The sequence below is a fragment of the Narcine bancroftii genome, chromosome 6 (assembly GCF_036971445.1).
Source record: "Narcine bancroftii isolate sNarBan1 chromosome 6, sNarBan1.hap1, whole genome shotgun sequence".
Taxonomy (NCBI): Eukaryota; Metazoa; Chordata; class Chondrichthyes; order Torpediniformes; family Narcinidae; genus Narcine; species Narcine bancroftii.
Window position 1 is genome coordinate 143,826,534 of NC_091474.1, and position 20,577 is coordinate 143,847,110.

General features: G+C 34.4%; 1 protein-coding gene across 5 annotated transcripts in view; it reads left to right on the top strand.

Moving 5' to 3' along the window:
- LOC138736554 (kinase D-interacting substrate of 220 kDa-like) overlaps window positions 1-20,577 on the top strand; it is a 135,058-nt gene that overhangs the window by 18,564 nt on the left and 95,917 nt on the right. For all 5 annotated transcript variants that reach the window (XM_069886242.1, XM_069886244.1, XM_069886241.1 and 2 more), the window contains exons 3-8: window positions 1,035-1,133; window positions 1,226-1,324; window positions 10,034-10,132; window positions 11,833-11,931; window positions 15,460-15,558; window positions 20,070-20,267. In XM_069886242.1, coding sequence (XP_069742343.1) covers window positions 1,035-1,133; window positions 1,226-1,324; window positions 10,034-10,132; window positions 11,833-11,931; window positions 15,460-15,558; window positions 20,070-20,267 — 693 coding nt within the window. The remainder of the gene's footprint in view (window positions 1-1,034; window positions 1,134-1,225; window positions 1,325-10,033; window positions 10,133-11,832; window positions 11,932-15,459; window positions 15,559-20,069; window positions 20,268-20,577) is intronic.

A 20,577-nucleotide genomic window follows, 5' to 3' on the forward strand; every position in this document is an offset into this window, starting at 1 on the left:
TAATTACCGCTCAGGAAGATTTTTGTTGGTTTTCAGAGAGAGATTTGTTGGTCACTGGACACCCACGAAACAGATCCCTTTTAATCAGCCATGTCAGTGTCTTTGTGAAGAAACTTGCCCCATCAGGGTTTTCCAGATGATAACCTCTTTCTTTCAGATCACCACAGAATTCCTTTTTGTTTCCCTTATTTCAAATGAAACATTAGGCAGCCAGTCCTCTCCTCTTGTATGGACCTCAAAAGCTTTGAACAGGCTGAACTAAGCACTCACCACCCATCTTCAAAATGGGGTTTTTCCACAAGCTTTCCAGCTTGTCCTGTTCCAGTTCCAGCTGCTGCTGCTGAACTGTAAAACTGCAGAATTGAATTCTCTCTCTCTCACTCAGCCTGTTTGACCCCTCTCTGCTTCCAAAAACCATATGACCCCCTTTAGAACAGCAACCTCCGCTCAGACAACCTGTGGCTCTGACAAGTTCTTTCATCTGTTGCTTTTCAAAACAACAATCCATTAGTGAAGTCCCTTGGGCACTCTTCAAAGCTTTTGCAAAGGCTCTCTGAGGTGATCTGTCTAGCTTGATCAGAGCTCTAGTATTTTAAATGAGATCTGTTTTGAAATGTTTGTATGTGACCTACACAAAAAAAACCTGCCACATTTTATCTCCCAAAATCATATCTATATATATAAAACACAACATATTCGGTCACAGGCCCATTATCCGGGAGGTGGCCTGACACACAAAATAGCAGTCGAACATGATGATTGCACAAGGCCTACATAGGTTAATAGTTTTTCTCCTCAGCTGACTGCCCGCCCAGTGGGAACATCGACCAATCAGCGAAAAAACCAGGCCCAGTGGCAGGAAACTGGGCCTATATAAGCCAGCGCAAAGAGTGCAATAGATCAATCTTGTCTATAACCACATTGAGTGTGTGTCGTTCTTCCACTCTCTGTTGTAGAGACTCGCTATGTTGTGTTGATTTTTGATAATAAATTGAATGTTGAAGCCAATTGATACTGATGAATCTGGTTTGTAGAGCGGGCAAACTCCATTAATGCTGGCAGCAGAGCAAGGGAATTTGGAGATGGTGCAAGAATTGCTCAAGAAAGGAGCTAATTGTAACCTAGAAGATGTTGTAAGTAATTGTTTTATCTGCTTTTAATAACTGATTTTTTGATTTTGGTATTTTAAATTTCACTTTCACTTGATATTGTTTCATTCTGACAGGATAACTGGACAGCTGTTATTTCAGCTGCAAAAGAAGGACATCTCGAAATTGTGAGAGAATTAATTAATTTCAATGCTAACCTGGAGCACAGAGATATGGTGAGTGTAAAGTAAAAGTATGTTGTTCCATTTATTGCAAACAACAGGTCTGATAATGATTTTTATCAAACATTATTTAATTAGAATGAATTTAGTATTTCAATAATGAAGAATAACCTTTATTTGGACATGATTCAAGATAAATTGAGATTACAGTAGGGTTGCTTCCAATATAACTCATTTGGAAAGTGGAGTTTCATTGTGGAATTTAAACAATGGTTTGACAATCTCATGTTGGAGTGCAAGTTAACCGTGTCATCAATGAGTGGAATGCAAATCCATCCTGTGTCCTTCCTTGTAATCTTGGTTAGCCACTGTGACATGAATATGTCAAGAGGAAAAGATTGGTGAAATCCAGAGTAGGTCCTTTGCAGTCAGAATCAGGGGAATATATAATGGGGAATAAGGAAATGGCAGACCAATTAAATTCTTATTTTAGTTCTGTTTTTACAAGAGATGATACAAATAACCTCCCAAGGATGTTGGGAAACGTAGAGACTAATGCAAGGGAGGAACTGAAAGAAATCAGTATCTCTAAGGACATGGTCTTGGGGAAATTGATGGGATTGAAGGCAGATAAATCCCAAGGGCCTGATAATCTACATCCTAGGGTACTCAAGGAAGTGGCCATTCAGATAACAGATGCTTTAAGAATTATTTTCCAGAACTCGATAGACTCAGGATCAGTACCCATGGATTGAAGGGTAGCTAATGTTTCCCCACTATTTAAAAAGGGGGGGTACAGAAAAAGCGGGGAATTATCGGCTGATGAGACTGACATCAGTAGTGGGCAAAATGAAGGAATCCATTATTAAGGATGTAATAGCGGAGCATATGACTAGCAGAGAAGGGATCAGACGGAGTCAACATGGATTTACAAAAGGTAAATCGTGCTTGACAAATCTATTGGAATTCTTTGAGATGGTGACAGGTAAAATAGATGGGGGAGAGCCAGTGGATGTGGTGTACCTGGACTTCCAAAAGGCCTTCGATAAGGTCCCGCATAAACGACTGGCTTCCAAAATCAAGGCTCATGGGATTGGGGGAAAAGTATTGATGTGGATTGAGAACTGGCTGGCAGGTAGAAGACAGAGAGTTGGGATAAATGGCTCGTTTTCTGAGTGGCAGGCCAGTAATCTGTACCACAGGGATCTGTACTGGGACCCCAGCTGTTCACAATTTACATTAATGATCTGGATGAGGGGATTGGATGTAATATCTCCAAATATGCAGAAGACACTAAGCTAGGAGGGGTTGTGTGCATGGAAGAGGGGGTCAGGAAGCTCCAGTGTGATTTGGATAAATTGAGGGACTGGGCAGATACATGGCAAATGTGAGGTTATCCACTTTGGTAATACAAACCGGAGGGCAGATTACTATTTGAATGGCAAAAGATTAAGAGATGGGGAAGTGCAGAGAGACCTAGGGGTACTTGTAAATCAGTCTCTGAAGGCGAGCATGCAAGTACAGCAGGCGGTTAAAAAGGCAAATGGTATGTTGGCCTTCATATCAAGAGGGTTTGAGTATAGGAACAAGATACCTTACTGCAGCTGTACAGGGCCTTGGTGAGACCACACCTGGAATATTGTGTGCAGTTTTGGTCACCTTATCTGAGGAAGGATGTTCTTGCAATGGAGGGAGTGCAGAGGCGATTCACCAGGCTGGAATGGCAGGAATGACTTATGAGGAAAGATTGCGCAAATTAGGATTGTACTCGCTGGAGTTTAGAAGATTGAGAGGGGATCTCATAGAGACATATAAAATTCTGGCAGGACTGGACAGAATGGAGGCAGATGGGATGTTTCCAATGATGGGAAAATCCAGAACCCGGGGCCATGGTTTGAGGATAATAGGCAAACCATTTAGGACCGAGATGAGGAGGAATTTCTTGACCCAGAGGGTGGTGAATCTGTGGAATTCATTGCCACAGAGGGCAGTAGAAGCAGGTTCATTAAATATATTTAAGAGGGAATTAGATATATTTCTTCAATATAAGGGTATTAAAGGTTACGGAGAGAAGGCGGGGACGGGGTACTGAACTTTAAGATCAGCCATGATCTCGTTGAATGGCAGAGCAGGCTCAAAGGGTCGAATGACCTACTCCTGCTCCTATCTTCTATGTTTCTATGTTTCTATGATGTCAATTGGAGACTAACTTCCTTGGGGAAGAAAGGTGTGGTGACTGGGGCAAATTAGAATGTTCCATATAAATGTGACAGTATATGGCAGGATAACTGGCTCTGAAACTGCTATTTGTTTACCTCAACACTATGAATTATTTTTTTTTACAACTTTATTTATTCGTTCAACAAGGTTATTACATACAGTAAAAAAAAAGTACATACTGTGATCAATAAAAAATATTTTTAAAAAGAGAAAGAAAGGGGAAAAAAAAGAACCCCCCCCCCCCTCCCCTCTCAGCCAGCTCTCTTTAGGAGAGCCAAAGAGAAAAAAAACTATAATATATTTACGAAAATCTAATCAAAGTAAATTTAAATATAAATATTCTGAATATAAAGACCACTTATTAAGAAAAAAAGAATAATTATCTTGTAAAACATGTGTGATTTTTTCCATTACCAAACAAGTTTTCATCTCATGCCATTTATTAATATCAATCACATTAGCATTTTTCCATGTACTTGCTATACATTTTTTTGCTACAGATAAAGCTAAATATACAAAAGCAATCTGAAATTTATCTAATCCCAAATCTTTCAAAGGCTTTAACTTACCCAACAAAAATATTGTCGGGTCTAGAAGTATTTTAATCTTACACAAATGTTCCAAAAACAATTGAATTGCTATCCAAAATGATTGTATAACAGCATGAAAAAAGGTTCCAACCAAATTACCACATCTAAAACAAGAGTCTGATTCACTAAAGCCATATTTTTTTTTAACTTTTCAGGTGTTAAATACAATTGATGTAAAAAAAAAATTGTAGTTAACCATTGCATAACGAACATTTATCAATCTAGTAACACCATCATGACAAATATCTAACCAGTCATCCTCCGAAAAAGTAAAGTTGATATCTCTTTCCCATTTAATCTTAGATCTATTCCATCCCTTTTTTTCCCATACACTCTTGTAATATTTGTTACATCAATGAAATATATCCCTTCTTTGGTACAATCACAAGGAAAAATTCAAATTTAGTCAATATAGGTAAAATCATATCTCTACCAAATATTTGTTTTACTAAAGATCGAAGTTGAAAATAATACCAAAATCTTCCCTCATTTGATTAAAGGATAAAAATTTATCTTCTCTAAAACAATCCCCCAAATTTTTTTTATACCTTTTAGATTTCCAATGTAATAAACATTGATTATGCATTGAAAAAGGAATAAGTTGATTATTATATAACAGTGTTAAAGTCAATAATTTACCCTTAGAACCTATCATTCTATTTTTCCTCATCCATAACTTCATTAAATGCTTTAGTATAGGCACATTATATTGTTGTAGTAAATTTAAATTCCACCGAAACAAAAATCGATGTATTTCAAATTCAAAAATATTCGCCATCTCAATTTTAGCCCAACTAGGGGGCCGTTCCAAATCCATTAAAAACTAATAAATTTAAATTGAGCTGCCTCATAATAATTTTGAAAATGTGGTAAACTTAATCCTCCTAATGCATATTTCTGTTAATTTATTCAAAGCTACTCTCAGAAATTTACCCTTCCATAAAAATTCCCTAACCATTTTATTTAAATCTCAGAAAAAATTCTTAAGTAAACACGGAATTGACTGAAACAGATATTGTATACGTGGAAAGATATTCATTTTAATTGTATTTATTATTCCAATTAAATTTATAGGAAGATCCTTCCACTTAATCAAATCAGCTTTGATCTTTTTCATTAACGGTACATAATTTAATTTATATAAAGATTGAAAATCAACATCCACATTTATACCCAAATATTTAATAAAATTAAATTCAAGTTAATAATGTTCTTATAAACTGAATAATCTCCTTCACCTTTCGGTAAAATATCACTTTTTTCCCAATTAACTTTATATCCAGACAAAGGTCCATATTGTGTTAAACACTCCTTCAAGTGTAAAAGTGACTGAGCTGGTTTTGTTAAATACACCAATACATCGTCAGCAAATAAATTAATTTAATGCTCCTCATTTAAAACTCTCATACCTTGTATCTATGTATTTTGTCGTATCAGCTGAGCTAAACGTTCAATTACTAACGCAAACAAAGCTGGAAAATGGGTTAATTTAAAAGGTTCTGAGATCTGACCATTTGTCAATATCCTGGCTATTGGTTTATTATATAAAGCTTTAATCCAACCAATAAAAAAAGGACCAAACTTAAATTTCTCTAAAACTTTAAATAAAAAGTTCCACTCAACTCTATCAAAAGCCTTTTCTGCATCGAGAGATATCACCATCGGGTGGTCAGGGCACTGTCGATATTTATTAATCAAATTAATCACGAAGAATATTATCTGAAGCATATCTATTCTTTATAAAACCTGTTTGATCAACATGTATCAGCTTAGGTAAAAATTTAGCCAATCGATTCGCTAATACTTTAGCTATTATTTTGTAGTCTACATTTAACAAAGAAATTTATCTATATGAAGACACCTTCAATGGATCTCTATCCTTCTTAGGAATTACAGTAATTAAAGCACTAGAGCATGATTCAGGTAAATCATAATGTTCATTAATCTGTCGTATCACATCTCCAAACACTGTAGATAAATCATCATAAAATACCTTATAAAATTCAACCGAAAACCCATCATTACCAGGTGATTTTCCATTCAGCATTTCCAATATAGCCAATTTAATTTCTAAATCAGTAAAAGGAGCCTCCAGCTCCAATATATCTTCTTCTAATGCCGGTAATTTCAACATCAATAAAAAGGAATCAATCGATCCACTCTCCTGTTTTTCCTCAGAAGTATATAGTTTCTTATAAAATGAGTAAAACTCATCATTAATCTCACGAGGTTTGTAAGTAACAGTCGAATTTCGTCTAACTGCATTAATAATCCTTGATACTTGTTCTTTTTTAACTGCCTTGCAAGTACCTTATATGCTTTCTCACCCCATTCATAATACCATTGTTTAGATCTATTAATCAAGCATTCAAATTGATAAGATTGCATCGTATTATATTTTCGGTCACATCTCTCTGAACTTCCTTTTCTAATTCATCAATCTGTTTCTCTAATTCAAGGCTCTCAGTCAAATAATTATTTTTAACCTTAGAGTTGTAACTAATTATTTGACCTCTCAAGTAATAGCATCCCACAATATAAATTTACTCTGAACGGAATTAACATTCTCTTCCAAGAAGAATTTGATTTGTTTTTTAAAAAATTCAATAAATTCCACTTTTTTTAACAACATCATATTAAATCTCCAACGAGAAGCTGCACGAACTTTTTCAGAACTCTCATAAGTAAAATACAACAAGGAATGATCTGAAATTACCCGACTTTTATATTCTGCTTGCAATACTTTCCCCTGTAAATGTGCCGATACTTAAAAAAAAAAATCAATTCTAGAAAAGGATTCATGTCTAAATGAATAAAAAGGGAAATCCTTCTCTGTTGGATTGAGACGTCACCAAATGTCCACTAAATTAAGATTTTTCATCAAAGCTCGAATTTTAATTGCCATTTTGGATTTTTTAACATTTTTTGGACATTTATCAAATAAGGGTTCCAAAACACAGTTGAAAACTCCTCCAACCAGAACATTTTCATTAGCTTGTCCCAGAAGCAAAAATGCATCCGAAATAGATGCTTCATCATCCACATTCGGTGCATAAATGTTGAGTAAGGTCCAAAATTCATTAAAAATCTTACAATTCAATTTAAGAATATATCCTGCATTCATTTCCATTGATTGTAATTCAAAAGATAAATTTTTATGTGTTAAAATTGCTACTCCCTTAGCTTTAGAGTTAAATGAAGAAAAAAAAACACGTCCAACCCAGTCCCTCTTCAATTTCATACTTTCTTTATCATTCAAATGTGTCACATGTAAAAAAGCGATATCAATTTAATTTTTTTGATTATATGCCAAAACCCTCTTACATTTGATCAGGTTGTTTCAAATTTGACATATCTAATACAATTACTAAATACCAAAACTATCACAAAATTAATAATAATAAAGAAAAAAAATATATATAGGACCCCCAACTTAAAATATATAGGCCCTCCAAATAAAATAATATTTGTTAATAAGAAAAAAAAAACACCCCAAATAAAACCTACCAAAAGGTAGTAACTCCCTAAAAAAACTGGGTGTGGATTACCCACTAGTGACTGATGACTAACAAAGAAATTAGTGCAATCCCCTCCTCCCCAGCCAGTCAATCAAAAATATTGACATATTACAAATAAAAATTTTCAGCCTTGAGATTCCAGTCCAGATGGTGAACTCATTTCAAGAGTAGATGAACTCTTTCCATTCCCGCCATTTTTCCAATTTCCAAGACCGTTGGAAAGTGACTCAAATCAGGGTAGAAGAAAACTCTACTATTCTGAACCATCATTGGAGCTTGCCTTTGTCTTTCATTTTGAACTGCAAGTCGAAGAATTATTTCTTTATCCAAACAGTTCAAACAGCGAACTATCACAACTCTTGGAGGTTGACCAGGTAAGGGTGTTCTTAAAGCTCTATGTGCTCTTTCCAATACCAATCCATCAGGAAAAGACTCTTTCCCTAACATCTGGGGAATCCAATTTTTTAAAAAAATTGACAGGATCTTGACCTTCTATACCATCTGGCAAACCCACAATTTTCACGTTATTTCTTCTGCTTTTATTTTCCAAATAGTCTATTTTTTTTTGTTAATTCTCTTTCCCGGGCTCCTAAATCTTTAACTGATTTTTCCACCTTTACTATTGTTTCTGTGTTGGATTGTACCTGTTGTTCACATTCAGAAAAGGAAGCTTCAAATTTTTAAAAGTTTTCCCAATTTTCTTTAGCTTCTGCCTTAAACACAGTTAGGTTTGAGCTCATATCAGTATTCATTTAAACCAGCTGTTTCAATTGACCAGTAATGATATCCAAATAAGAAGCAATACCTTCAAACATCGTATAAACAGATTGAGATGCAATTTGGAATGCAGAATCCGGTTCCATAGTTTGTAACTCACTTTCTTCCAGCTCTTCTTCCATTTCCTGTATAGTGGTAGAGTAAGGCAAGTTCTCTTCTAGTTGTACTTCAAAAGGTAGCATTCTAGTTGTTTTGCTGCGAGTTTGGACACCCAACGATGACCCCCTGATATCCTCAGGGGGTCACGGCTGTCCTTCCCCTGCAGACCATTTTTTTATAAAATTACGGAATCCTCCGTAATTAGCAGTGCTATAAAAGCCCCCAGTCGCTATAGACTGCGTGTCCAGCATCACAGTCTTCTTCCTCCGCGCTCCCAGCTCTTCCAACGGGGTTATTCTTTGTGACAAGCCTCCAGGCTCATGTCCAACTTCTCGGGAGCGCGCTCCTTCCTCTGCAAAACTGGTCGAACCAGCGCCATCTTGAGACTAGTAAGTGGCTGTTACTTTAACTTTTGTCCCCACCGGCGATCATTGAGGCTTGGGGATCGCTGAAATTGAATCCGAGGCTGTTTCAGGTCGTTTAGGCCCCAAATCTTTTCCACTTCAAAACTGTATTTTCTTTTGTAACTGAGGCTTAGTTTTTTTTTACATTAGTAGCCATAATGGCTCACCAAAATATCAAACTAAAAATTAAAATTAAAAAATTAAAAATAAAGGGTTAAAAAATGGGTACTTAAAAGTCTGACCAGAGAGGACAGGGATTGCACGTCTAGTCTCTACGCCATCTCGCCACGCCCTCCAACATTATGAATTATGAAGGAAAAGTGGAAAATGACCAATCTTGTTAACTAGTACTAAATCCAAAATATACAGTGTGTTGTAATGCTTCTAATACTTCTGTTTAATTCACTGAAACCAAATTTCAGAAGTAGACTACAAAGCATAGCCACTCCTGTTTTGCATGGGTCTTGCATGAATTTATATCCTTAAATTTTTCTGTCAACTCAAGTGTCAAATATAATTGTAATTTTTTTTTTGCGCAAGTTTAATCCATGATGTGTTTCTAATTAAATCAGCAAAATGACTAATGCAGTAGGTTCAGAGCAATCTAAAACTTTAAAAACAAATAAAATGTATAAAATAAATTTGTTAAATTTAGACATACAGCACCATTTTGGCCATGAGTCTGTGCTACCCAATTTACACTCAATTAAATAGTGGGACAAAACTGGACACCACCATCACCCACCCCACCCCCCCCCCCCCCCGAGAATACCCATGCAGAATAGGTAGAACATACAAACTCCTTACAGACAGCGCAGAATTAGAATCCTGATCACTGGCATTGTAAAGGTGTTGTGCTAACTCCTACACCAACCATGCTGCCCAAGCTTTGAGTGAATAAACAGATCAGTACATGTAAAGTTAAAATTGAACCAAACAGATAATTGCAATTGTTATGAAAGTTGAGCAAAGTAACAAAATTTGAAGTCTGATATTGAATTTAAATCAAATGTTTGTCCTAATCTAATTATTCAGAATTATTTACTGAAAGTGCAGCCTTGCCTGTTTCTAATTGGATGTAATTTTTAGGTAAAGGGAGATTAAAAATAAACATTTTAACATTTATAAACTGCTTTAATTTTACTATGTTTGCAGGGTGGCTGGACTTCCCTGATGTGGGCAGCATACAAAGGTCATATAGAAATTTCAAGACTATTTCTTGAGAAAGGTGCAAACCCAAATATTACTGGGCAGGTGAGTGATTTGCCCAAATCTGACTGTATGTACCTTGATACTGATTTTCTTAAGTGCATTTGATTCAGGCATTGTATTACACTTTGCAATTTCTGTCTCCAGTATGGATGTGAATCAATCTAAGTTTATAGACAATTGATCAAAATGATCCCATCAATGATCAGTTACAAAATATTGAGATCTCTTGATTAACTTTCACTTTCTTTAAAATTGTTTCAGTTGTAATCTTTGTCCTATTTCCATGTTAATTTTTCAAAAGACTTTCTATCATCTTCCCTTTCCAAAGAAATTTTCTAACTTTTTATTTAAATCTTGAAAACAATTTTGAGGTAAATATATAGGTAAAATTTGAAATAAATAATTGAAGTCATGGAAAAATGTTCATCTTAATACAATTAACTCTCTCAGTTAATGTAATCGGTAAACTTACCCATTTTTAAAAATCTTTCTCTATCTTTTTAAGTAATGAAATATAATTTAATTTTTTTTTCAAATTAGTATTAATATATATACCTAAATATTTAATATTTTCTGTCCATTTTTTAAAAAACCGCTTGTCTACATTATGAATAATCTCCTTTTACGAGTTCCATTACTACTTCACTTTTATTTCAATTTATCTTGTATCCCGAAATGTTCCCATAGTCCAACAAATTACTATAAAATCTTGGTAACGATATTTGTGGTTGAGTTAAATAAACTAATACATTATCAGCAATGTTTATCTGATTTATCTCAAATCACTTTAATTGTTGATCATCTCTAATTTTTTGTGCAAGTGATTCTATAGCTAAAGCAAACAAAGCTGGTGATAAAGGGCACTCTTGCCTACTAGATCTATTTAATTTAAAAGATTGAGATATCTGTCCATTAGTAATCACTTTAGCTTTGGGATTTCTATATAAGGCCTTAATCCAATTTATAAAGTTAGTACCAAAACAAAATTTACTTAAAATCTTAAATAAAAAAAATCCCACTTTATCCTATCAAAAGCTTTTTCGGCATCTAAAGCTACAAAAAGATTTAATTTTTTTTTTCTGAGCTAAATGAATTATAATTAATAGTCTTGTGGCAGTGCACATCATCATAGCAAACCGGCCCCGCTTGTATCGCCACGTGGCGGAGCAGCCATGGGGAAATGGCGTCATCAGAGGTTTCTCTCTGACTCCAGCATCCCTTCCATACACACTCTGGGCAGAGATTTTGATGTCACAATGCAGCAGGTGACTGAGCTCATGCTGCCCTTAAAGGGGCATGCTGAATTTGAATAAAAACTGTCATTAACGACCCTCAATGTGGTGGCTGTGTTTCTTCCACTGCTCATGCCACCACAGCCTTAATATATTCTTTGAAGTTTGTCCATTTTTAACAAAACCCATCTGATCCATATTTATTAAATCAGGAAGATATTCATTAAGCCTATTCGCTAATACTTTTACTAGATTTTTATAGGTCTATAAGAAGTAGGTTTTAATGGGTCTCTATCTTTTTTAGGAATATTTAAATTGTTTCAGTCATAGTAATTTAGTATTTAATGGATTTGGCATTGTTACATAGTTTGATATACTCTAGATGGTTAATAAACTTTTACTTTTGTTTTAATTTGTATATTTCAATTATTGGATAAAATGTTGTCTTTTGTCAATTTTGAGCATGTTTTAAAAGTAGACATTTAATCAAGGATTTACTTCAATCAACAGTATAGTGTTTACCCTATCATTTGGGCAGCTGGACGAGGACATCACGAAATTGTTAAACTTCTCCTGCATTATGGTGCCAAAGTCAACTGTTCTGATAAAGTATGTAATATATTATAAACTTTTTAATATTAGTTTATGCATTGAAATTTAACAAAAATTGCATCTTCCCCATTTGATTAATATCGAAAATCTAAATAATAGATTCCTATGTGATTTTTGTTTTCATGTGATTTAAGTGCAATAGTTGATACTTAACAAAAATAAAACTCTTGAAAGTTACAATCATACACATTGAATTTTTAGTAAAAGGAAAGATTGTAATTTTAATGATCTCCAATCTCTGAATGATATTCTACAATTCTTAATTGTACAGTTGTTTTTGGAAGCCATATCGATGCATTTGCAATATTTTTCTTTTGTCTACATTTTATTTGTCTGATAATTTTTTTTTGCTTTGATACTTGGCTCTATAAAATAGATGCAAAAAAATTAGAAAAATTCATGGTTCCTACTTGTGTTGTCAGCTAAAAGGCTGCTTGTGCGGCCAGATTCTGAGAAAAATCTCTCGTAATCTTGAGCAGCTCTCAAGCAGAAAGTATTCAAGTGTCCAATTGGCCAGGAAGTTAAATCAGTGTTACATTCATTTAATGGATAAAATCCTATCAGAAGTGCATCCCAATGGAAGAAAACTTAGAGTGATTTCAGGAAATGGTATTCTGTGACATCAAGTTAGCATTGGCTAGTTTCCAATGCAATGAGCATACAAATTGTAGTCGCTCATGCACTATGTAAGTTTTTGTTCACCAAAATATAATGGTCCAGAAATATTTTATTTGCCATGAGTATGAAATTAAAAAACACTGCATTTAGATCTATTTTAATTTTTTTGCTTTTGATTTTAATTTTGATTTTAAAACCCAGCCGCTTTCTGTCTGCTAATCAATAATGGAATACTTCATATTTTAAAGCTTACTAAAAAAGTAGTCGAATGCATTTGTGAATTCAGCCATCCATCAATTTATTAATTCCTCAAGTGGTGAAACAGAGATGCAGTGAATATTTAAATTTAAAAAAAAATGTCAGTGCCTTAAATCAACATACACTGGCATATTCTCAAATAAAAAATATTTGCATGAAGCAATTTGACTCTGCGCTTGGCTCAATCCAAGAATAATTAGAAGCCTGGTTGTTGTTCTTGGTGGTTTGTAGTTTCAAAATGTCTACCATTGAGTAATAAGATCTGAGATTTTGTCTAAAAATATGGATTATGTGTAATTCATGGACCAGAAGGAAGCAATTCAGTCAATCATCCCGGTGGTCTTCCTGTGGAAAAAGCGACCATTTTATTCTGTTTCCCTAATCTTCAACTATTTCTCCCAGTTTTAAATATCATAAATTTCAGTACTTTTATGACAAACGTTTTTGGTATGTCCTTTGCTCTCCAGTCTGTAAAATAAATAAACAAACAAATAAATAAATAAATAACGGGAAGGATGATGTAGTAAGCAGTGTTACGAGTCTAAAGGGCCCCAAAATCCAGCAGCAATAGAAATTCACCAAGACAAATGGTTACTTAAACAAAAGTTTCTTTTAATTTTTTTTAACATAAAAACAGGATCAAACTTTAACTTAATGGTATTAACTTAACACCCTTCTAATCCAAAGCGCACATGTATGTAATGTATTTATGTTCAGGAAAATTCTTTACAGTCCAATCTCACTTCTCTAAATTCACCAGTATCAGACAATTCTTGTACTGTGCACAAAATTTAACATTTATGAATTTTCACCAGGCTCTGAAGCTTACAGGTAAATGGTTATTGCTCAGGAAGATTTTTGTCGGTTTCAGAGAGAGCGATTTGTTGCTCGCTGGATGCACACAAACTGGTTTCTTCTGATAAACCACTTCAGTGTCTTGCCAAAGAAACTTGCCCCATCATAGGTTTTCCAAATGATAACCTCTTCTTATAGATCACCACAAAGTTCCTCTTGTTTTCCTTGTTTCAGGAGAAATACTCTAGCCAACCATTTCCTCTTATAAGGACCACAAGGGTTTTGAACAGGCTGAACTTAGAACACAACCGGTCTTCAAAATGTGGTTTCAACAAGCCTGCTAGCTTGTAATGTTGCAGCCTCAAAAGCCACTGTAGAACTATCTCTCTTTCCCTCCCAAGAATAATGTTTTTTTTCTCTCTCTCAGTTTGCAAAACCACATGACCCTTCTTAGAACAGCAAACTGCAACCAGACAGATTGCTAACAACATCAGAATTAGTTTCTTGAGCCTGGCCATCTGTTGCTTTAAAGACAATAGTCCATTTATTCCCCAACATCAGTCCAATTAACACCTACTCGTAAAGTCTCCATAGGCATTCTTCAAAGTTTCTGTAAAATCAGTGGACATGATGTCTCTGCTTATGCATAGCTCTTGCATTTCAAATGAGTTGTCTTTTATGAAATCTTAATGTCTGTTTGTGAAGTGACCTACACTAAACCCCCACCATCTATCTCTTTTATAAACATTTATATAAAATATATAACCTGTAACAGTAGAGATTACTTTAATAAGATGAATAAAAGTATTCTGCAAAAATAGAAGTTGATGTACTGATAAGAAAATAAGTAGCTTTTGATGATATAATGTACTTGTGTTTGAAGAATTCCGATAAAAGTTTAGGTTTTTTTTTATTATTCGTGATGATTTGAGCATTCCAAAATAAATTGTTCAATTGTTAAGTGGATTATTAATTTTTATAAAGATTTTAATCTGGAAGATTTAAAATTTAAGTGGAAAAAATAGTGGAAAGTCTTTAAGATTGTTTAATCAACTAATTTTTAAATGTAGCATAACTTTTCTATTTTCAATAGTTGCAGCATATTGGATATGCAGATGAGACATAAGACATTGCTTTTATGAGAACTTTGGCAAGATCTGAGTAAAGTATTTTGTAAAAATAAATATTATTTCAGAAAAAGTAACTTGCTAAGATGGAAGAGTAAAGTCAGCAGAGATAAAGATTTTCATCATGAGTTACATAAAAAAAGTAATTTCAAATTTAAGCTTTAAATTGTTATTTGCCTTGTATGAGGAAGAATTCTATTTTTGTTTGGGCTTGAGGTGGAGGGAGATGTTGAATAGGGTGGGTGTATATTTCCCAGAAGGTAGGAGGCTGAGGGGTGACTTTAGGGGTTCATGAAATCACAGTGAACACGAATAATGTCTTACTTTCAAGGGTAGATGATTCAAGAACTTGAGGACGTAGTCAGGAGGAGAGATTTAAGAAGGATCTGAAAGGCAACTTTTTCACTCCTGCCAGAGGAAGCTCTAGAAGTAGGAGCAACTGGAAAATTTAAAAAAGCATTTGGCAGATACATGGGAAGGATGGGTTGAGAGAGATATTGGCCAAATGCAGGCAAATGAGACTAGTGGAGAAAGCCAGCTTGGTTGGTATAGATGAGTTAACCCAAAGAGCCTCTATGACTCTGCCTTTAGGAAGTGAGTGCTATTGGATCTGAAAATTAATTGAGCAGTTTGATGTAGCTCGATCTGCGAATTACAGAATCCATTGAAATAATACACAAGAATATTTCAGTGTACTTGTAAGAATGTTTCATTTATTTTTTTTTAGTATGGAACAACTCCATTGATCTGGGCTGCCAGAAAGGGTCATCTTGAATGTGTGAAACATTTGTTGGAAATGGGTGCAGATGTTGATCAAGAAGGAGCGGTATGTAGTTGCAATGCTTTTTTTGTTTAATATAAAATATGCTTAAAATGAGTTTAAAATTTGTAGAAAATAAAATATTCTAAGAAAGTTGAAGGTCGATATTCAACTTGTAAAATGAAAATACACAAAATGCTGGAAGAACACAGCAGGTCAGGCAGCATCGAGGAGAAGCAGTAAGTCAATGTTTCGGGTCAGATTGTAAATCCTAAATTTAAATCATTTAACTTGTAATGCCATGCCCTTCAATCTTTGCACAGATATCTTATCAGTTAAGAACTTATTTGAGAGATAAATTGGGTCCAACAATGTTATTACTGAAATGTGGTGATGTAGAAATGCTGATACATAGTAGATGTATTAAGAAATTTATCTCAGCTATATATACTTTAGTGTAGAAGGGAACTTCCAAACAGTGGACATATAGGTTCAGCCGACGATGGAAGACTATCTAAATATTAACATAGATGAACAAAATTGGTCAGATCTGTGCCAAGACAGTATGACAAATACTATAAATGTTAGGTATAGATTAGTTCATTATAATTTTTTTTTTACATCAATTGTATCTCACACCACAGAAGTTAAATAGATTGAAATCAGATTTATCAGATCACTTTTTAGATGTGGTCAAGTGACAGGTATAGTGGAGTCGCTACCATTATAGCTCGATGTAGAAAGAAGACTCGCACACAAAGGGAATGTAATTGACACTGACTTTATTTGTCAGCAGCTCTGCCTTTTATAGTTAGCAGGCTGTGTCACCACTGGGGTGTGGCTTAAGCGAGGCCAGCTGCTGATTGGTTGTCCTGGATGCGTGGGCCTGGATTGGACCCCCTGCGATCTGCTGGCTGTGATTGGCTGATACGACCAATGTGACCTATGGGAGCGGGTGTCTCATCCCTCATGCTGTCTGCCCAACCGTCGTGTTCGACGATTGTTTGCTGTGTTGGCCTGTGGAGTGGGTCACGGGATGCTACAAAGGCACTTTTTTTTACACGTTACTTGGTCTTGTCCTAAACTGATATCTTTTTGGTTAATTAGGCATTTTTTTTTAGAATGAGTTACAGGAATTAAATTTCCACAAAATTCATTGTTATTTTTATTAGATAATTTTGGTCTTATCACTTCAATATTGAAATTATCTATATACCAAAAAGATTTTGTAATGATTGGCTTAGCAGTAGCAATAAAATGTATAACAATAACACAGAAATCAGACACCCACCTAGGTATGGAGCAATGAAATGCAGAAATGCATAGCTGTGTTTATTTTGAGAAAATTACTTATAATCTGCAAAATAAATATAATTTATTTTTGAAAATTTGGCACTTGTATTTACAAATTGAAGAATTAATTTATAGATGTTTTTGCTAACCTTCGAACCTCGTTAACCTTCTTGGAAGTATTAAAAGATAGAAATGATTAGAACTGTGGTGTGAGTAGCCAGGTTTCTATTCTTGTTTTCCTACTTTTCTATCTTTCTGTGCGTTTTTAAAATTTTCATTTCTTTTCTCTTTGGATTTTATTTAGGGGGAGGGGTTGGGGGGTTGAGTTTTTTTTACTTCCATCATCTATAATAGATTTGATATTAATATCTGTTCACTGTATTTTGCATATGGCTATGATTACATGTATGGAAAAAAATATTTTAAATAAATATATACACAAAAGAAAATCTTTACAGAGAAATGGATCTTCATTCTGCCCCGAATGCATTTGAGTTGAAAATGGGTGCTTAGGTTCACGAGATATACTTAATGATTAATTCATTAAGAGGTGCACTTTTTATGATTAATATATCTTTAATTCCTATGGACGCTGCAAGACCGCCTGAGTTCCTCCAGCATTTTTATGATTTTATTATAATGAGTGCAGATTCTCATATGTAACACATGACTTGATATTCTAACTATTGATTTATCTCCATTTGACTTGATGCTTGGATATAATTATTTTAAATCAACTTTCATTAATAAAGGTGCAAATATTTCAGTTTTCTGAATAACTGATATAGCAAAGTAGTGAATTTTGTGACTAATGATTAAATTTGACGAAGGCACAATGCTGGATCTTCTCAATTGATGAGATCTTTTAAAATTATTAAACCAAAATACTCTCACAACAAATAGCTGTACTTAGTGGACAAAATGTACTTTGCTAAATCTGAAAAGTTACTCTCGTGTTTGAATGTTTTTGATTTTAAGAACACAAAAATTCTGGAGGAACTTGAAGAAGGGTTCAGATCCGAAACGTCAATTATATCTCTTTTACTTCCTATCGACGCTGCAAGACCCACTGAGTTTCTCCAGCGTTTTCTGTGTTTTTACTGCAATCCAAGCATCTGCAGACTTTTGTGTTTCATTCCTATGGCTTTGTAAAATGGTCTTAAAGATATTAAGGTAACTTGAAGTGCTGCGTTTATTATTATCAAGTAGTATTAATTTTGCTGCAGCCATTATCAGTTCAGGCACTTGCCTCCTGTTTAATTTCACTTAGTTTATTATTAAATGTGTCTTTTTAAATCTCTCTACCAGGAGACTTAATAATTCTATCATGTTGCAGCATTTGTAGGTGTGCTGTGCAATAGAATTATTTCAAACACCTGCAAAATTTTCTTTGTGGGTTCACCTTTTCATTAGCATGGGCATGCGGTAATCTGGGTTTATCCAGTGATGGGATGAACTACTGTATATATTTTAATGTTATTGGCCCTGGTCCCATGCCTCATTTGAAATCTTGGAAGCTAAGTGAGCTTTTAATAATCCTGATGCAGATAATCCAGGAAACACACCAAATAATTTCTTATGATGTTGTGCTGATGTTGCACCCAGCTGTTTCCAATTAAAGAAACCATGGGCAATCTAATTTCAATGTTAAATAGTTTGCCCTATTTTTTTAAGGATTCTGTCTTCTCCAAAATTCAAGGATAAAACAAAGTTCTAGTCTGCTTTTGCCTTTTTTAGCAGCATTCCCAAAGCCTCTGGCAAGATGTTTCTCAATTTGCATTGTAATTTTTAAACGTTTTAAAAAATATCTTAAATTGCCTATTGCAGGAAATAATGCTCTACCTCTTCTCAACCTTTTTCTTTCCACTCACATGCCACTTTAAGTATTCCCTATGACATAGGTGTTCTGTGATGTTTAAGGGATTGCTTAAGGTGGTATGTGGGTAGAAAGAAAAAGTTTGAAACCACTGTTTTGATCCTACCTAATTGACTAGTTTGTGCACGATTTCATAACTCCAAAGGAAATGGGCCATTGACAATTTTTCTCAAGCAAAATATTTCAGTAACAGTTGGGTCTAGAACAATAATTCTCAACCTTCTCTTACCACTCACATAGCCTAGCTATCTTTTAGTTCAGCCTTTAGCCCATCTCTTTTGTGTTGTTAGTTGTGAGTATGCATTTCCTTGCCCTATGAACCCCCTCACCACATACCTGTAGTCTTACTAATGTTAATCTAATTGGTTGATACCTGAAACTTAACATGCATTTCAATCATTGTTGCAATGACCCTTATTGATTGCTATAGCCATTATGCTTACAAGAAATAGCAAGTGATTTTGCATAATTGGAGGTTATTTATTGATATGTTTCAGAAAATAGTAAGGGTACAGAATCAAACATTCTATTTCAGGCAAAGTCTATTTGGATTGCATGTTTTATACAAGTCTCTATTCTCTCTACTTTTCTTTCAATATACCAATGCCACTTGATTCAATTACAATGTGTCGGCTGGTTTCACCTTCCAAGCAATCACTTAATAAGGAAGTTACCTGTTACCAGTGATTATATATTTATAGACCTTGATTTTGATTACATGTCAACATATTCACCACATCTTATCACACCCTTTCATGATCTTAGACTTATGTCAGGTTCTCCCTCCCCTTAATCTTTTCTGGAGAAGTGAGCCAGAGCCTGTTCAATCTTTCCTTAAGAGTAATTGAGCACTTGTTTGTATCTTGTAGTGTTCCTCTCTCACTTGTCCTTTGTAAAAGGAAAACAAAGCAGTGTGTGATGTGCCAAATTTGGCCTAACCAAGCTTTCATACGAACTTAATGTTTTCTTTTTCTGTCAGATCTTCCCATGAGAAATTAACACATTTCACTTTGCTGCTACATAATGACCTTTTTATATTTCTGTGCACTCTGCTTTGTCTGTAGTCAAGTTTGTCACTTACTCCTGCAAGGAGTATGTAATCTTATTCATCCTTGCAACATGTGTTGCTTCACCATTTTCTTCTGTGTTTTTTGCAATTGCATGCAGATTTTGTGAAAGTTTAATGTATAAATGTATTGCTTTAATTATTGTATCTTTATTCACCCTGAAGATTATGCTTTCTTTTCACTCCCTGTTTACAATTAAATAAACTCAAAATTAATGGGTATCTCTCTCTCTTGTCATAAGGAAGAGATATTATGGGCAAGTTAATGCTTAAAAAGTGTTAATTGTGTTGAATTTCATTTAATTTTTTTAAATTAAGCTTTCGTAACCCATTTTTTTGTAGAATTCCATGACAGCTTTAATTGTGGCTGTTAAAGGTGGCTACACTGAAGAAGTGAAGGAATTGTTAAAACGTAATCCAAATGTCAATTTGACTGACAAAGATGGAAATACAGCTTTGATGATTGCAGCGAAGGAAGGTCACATTGAAATTGTTCAGGATCTGTTAGATGCTGGCACTTATGTCAACATCCCTGACAGGGTTTGTATTTGGATTTTTTTTCCTACAGTTTGTCTTTAGAAAAATGTAATTAATCTGTGTGAATTTTCACAAATTTAAAAAATGTTGGAAAACATGCAGATTTTACAACTTTTGGCTCCTACATGCTTGTAACTATCAATTTATTGTTTGTAGGTTTGTTAAAATTTTTTATTGATTTTAATTTAATACCTTCTTAAATTTTTGTATTGTTACTGAAGAGATCTGCTAAAATGTACTATAATCTTCACATATCTTAATTTCTTGCTCCTTTTTTGTTTCCCGTCTGCCACACTTATCCTTTCCCCAGCAA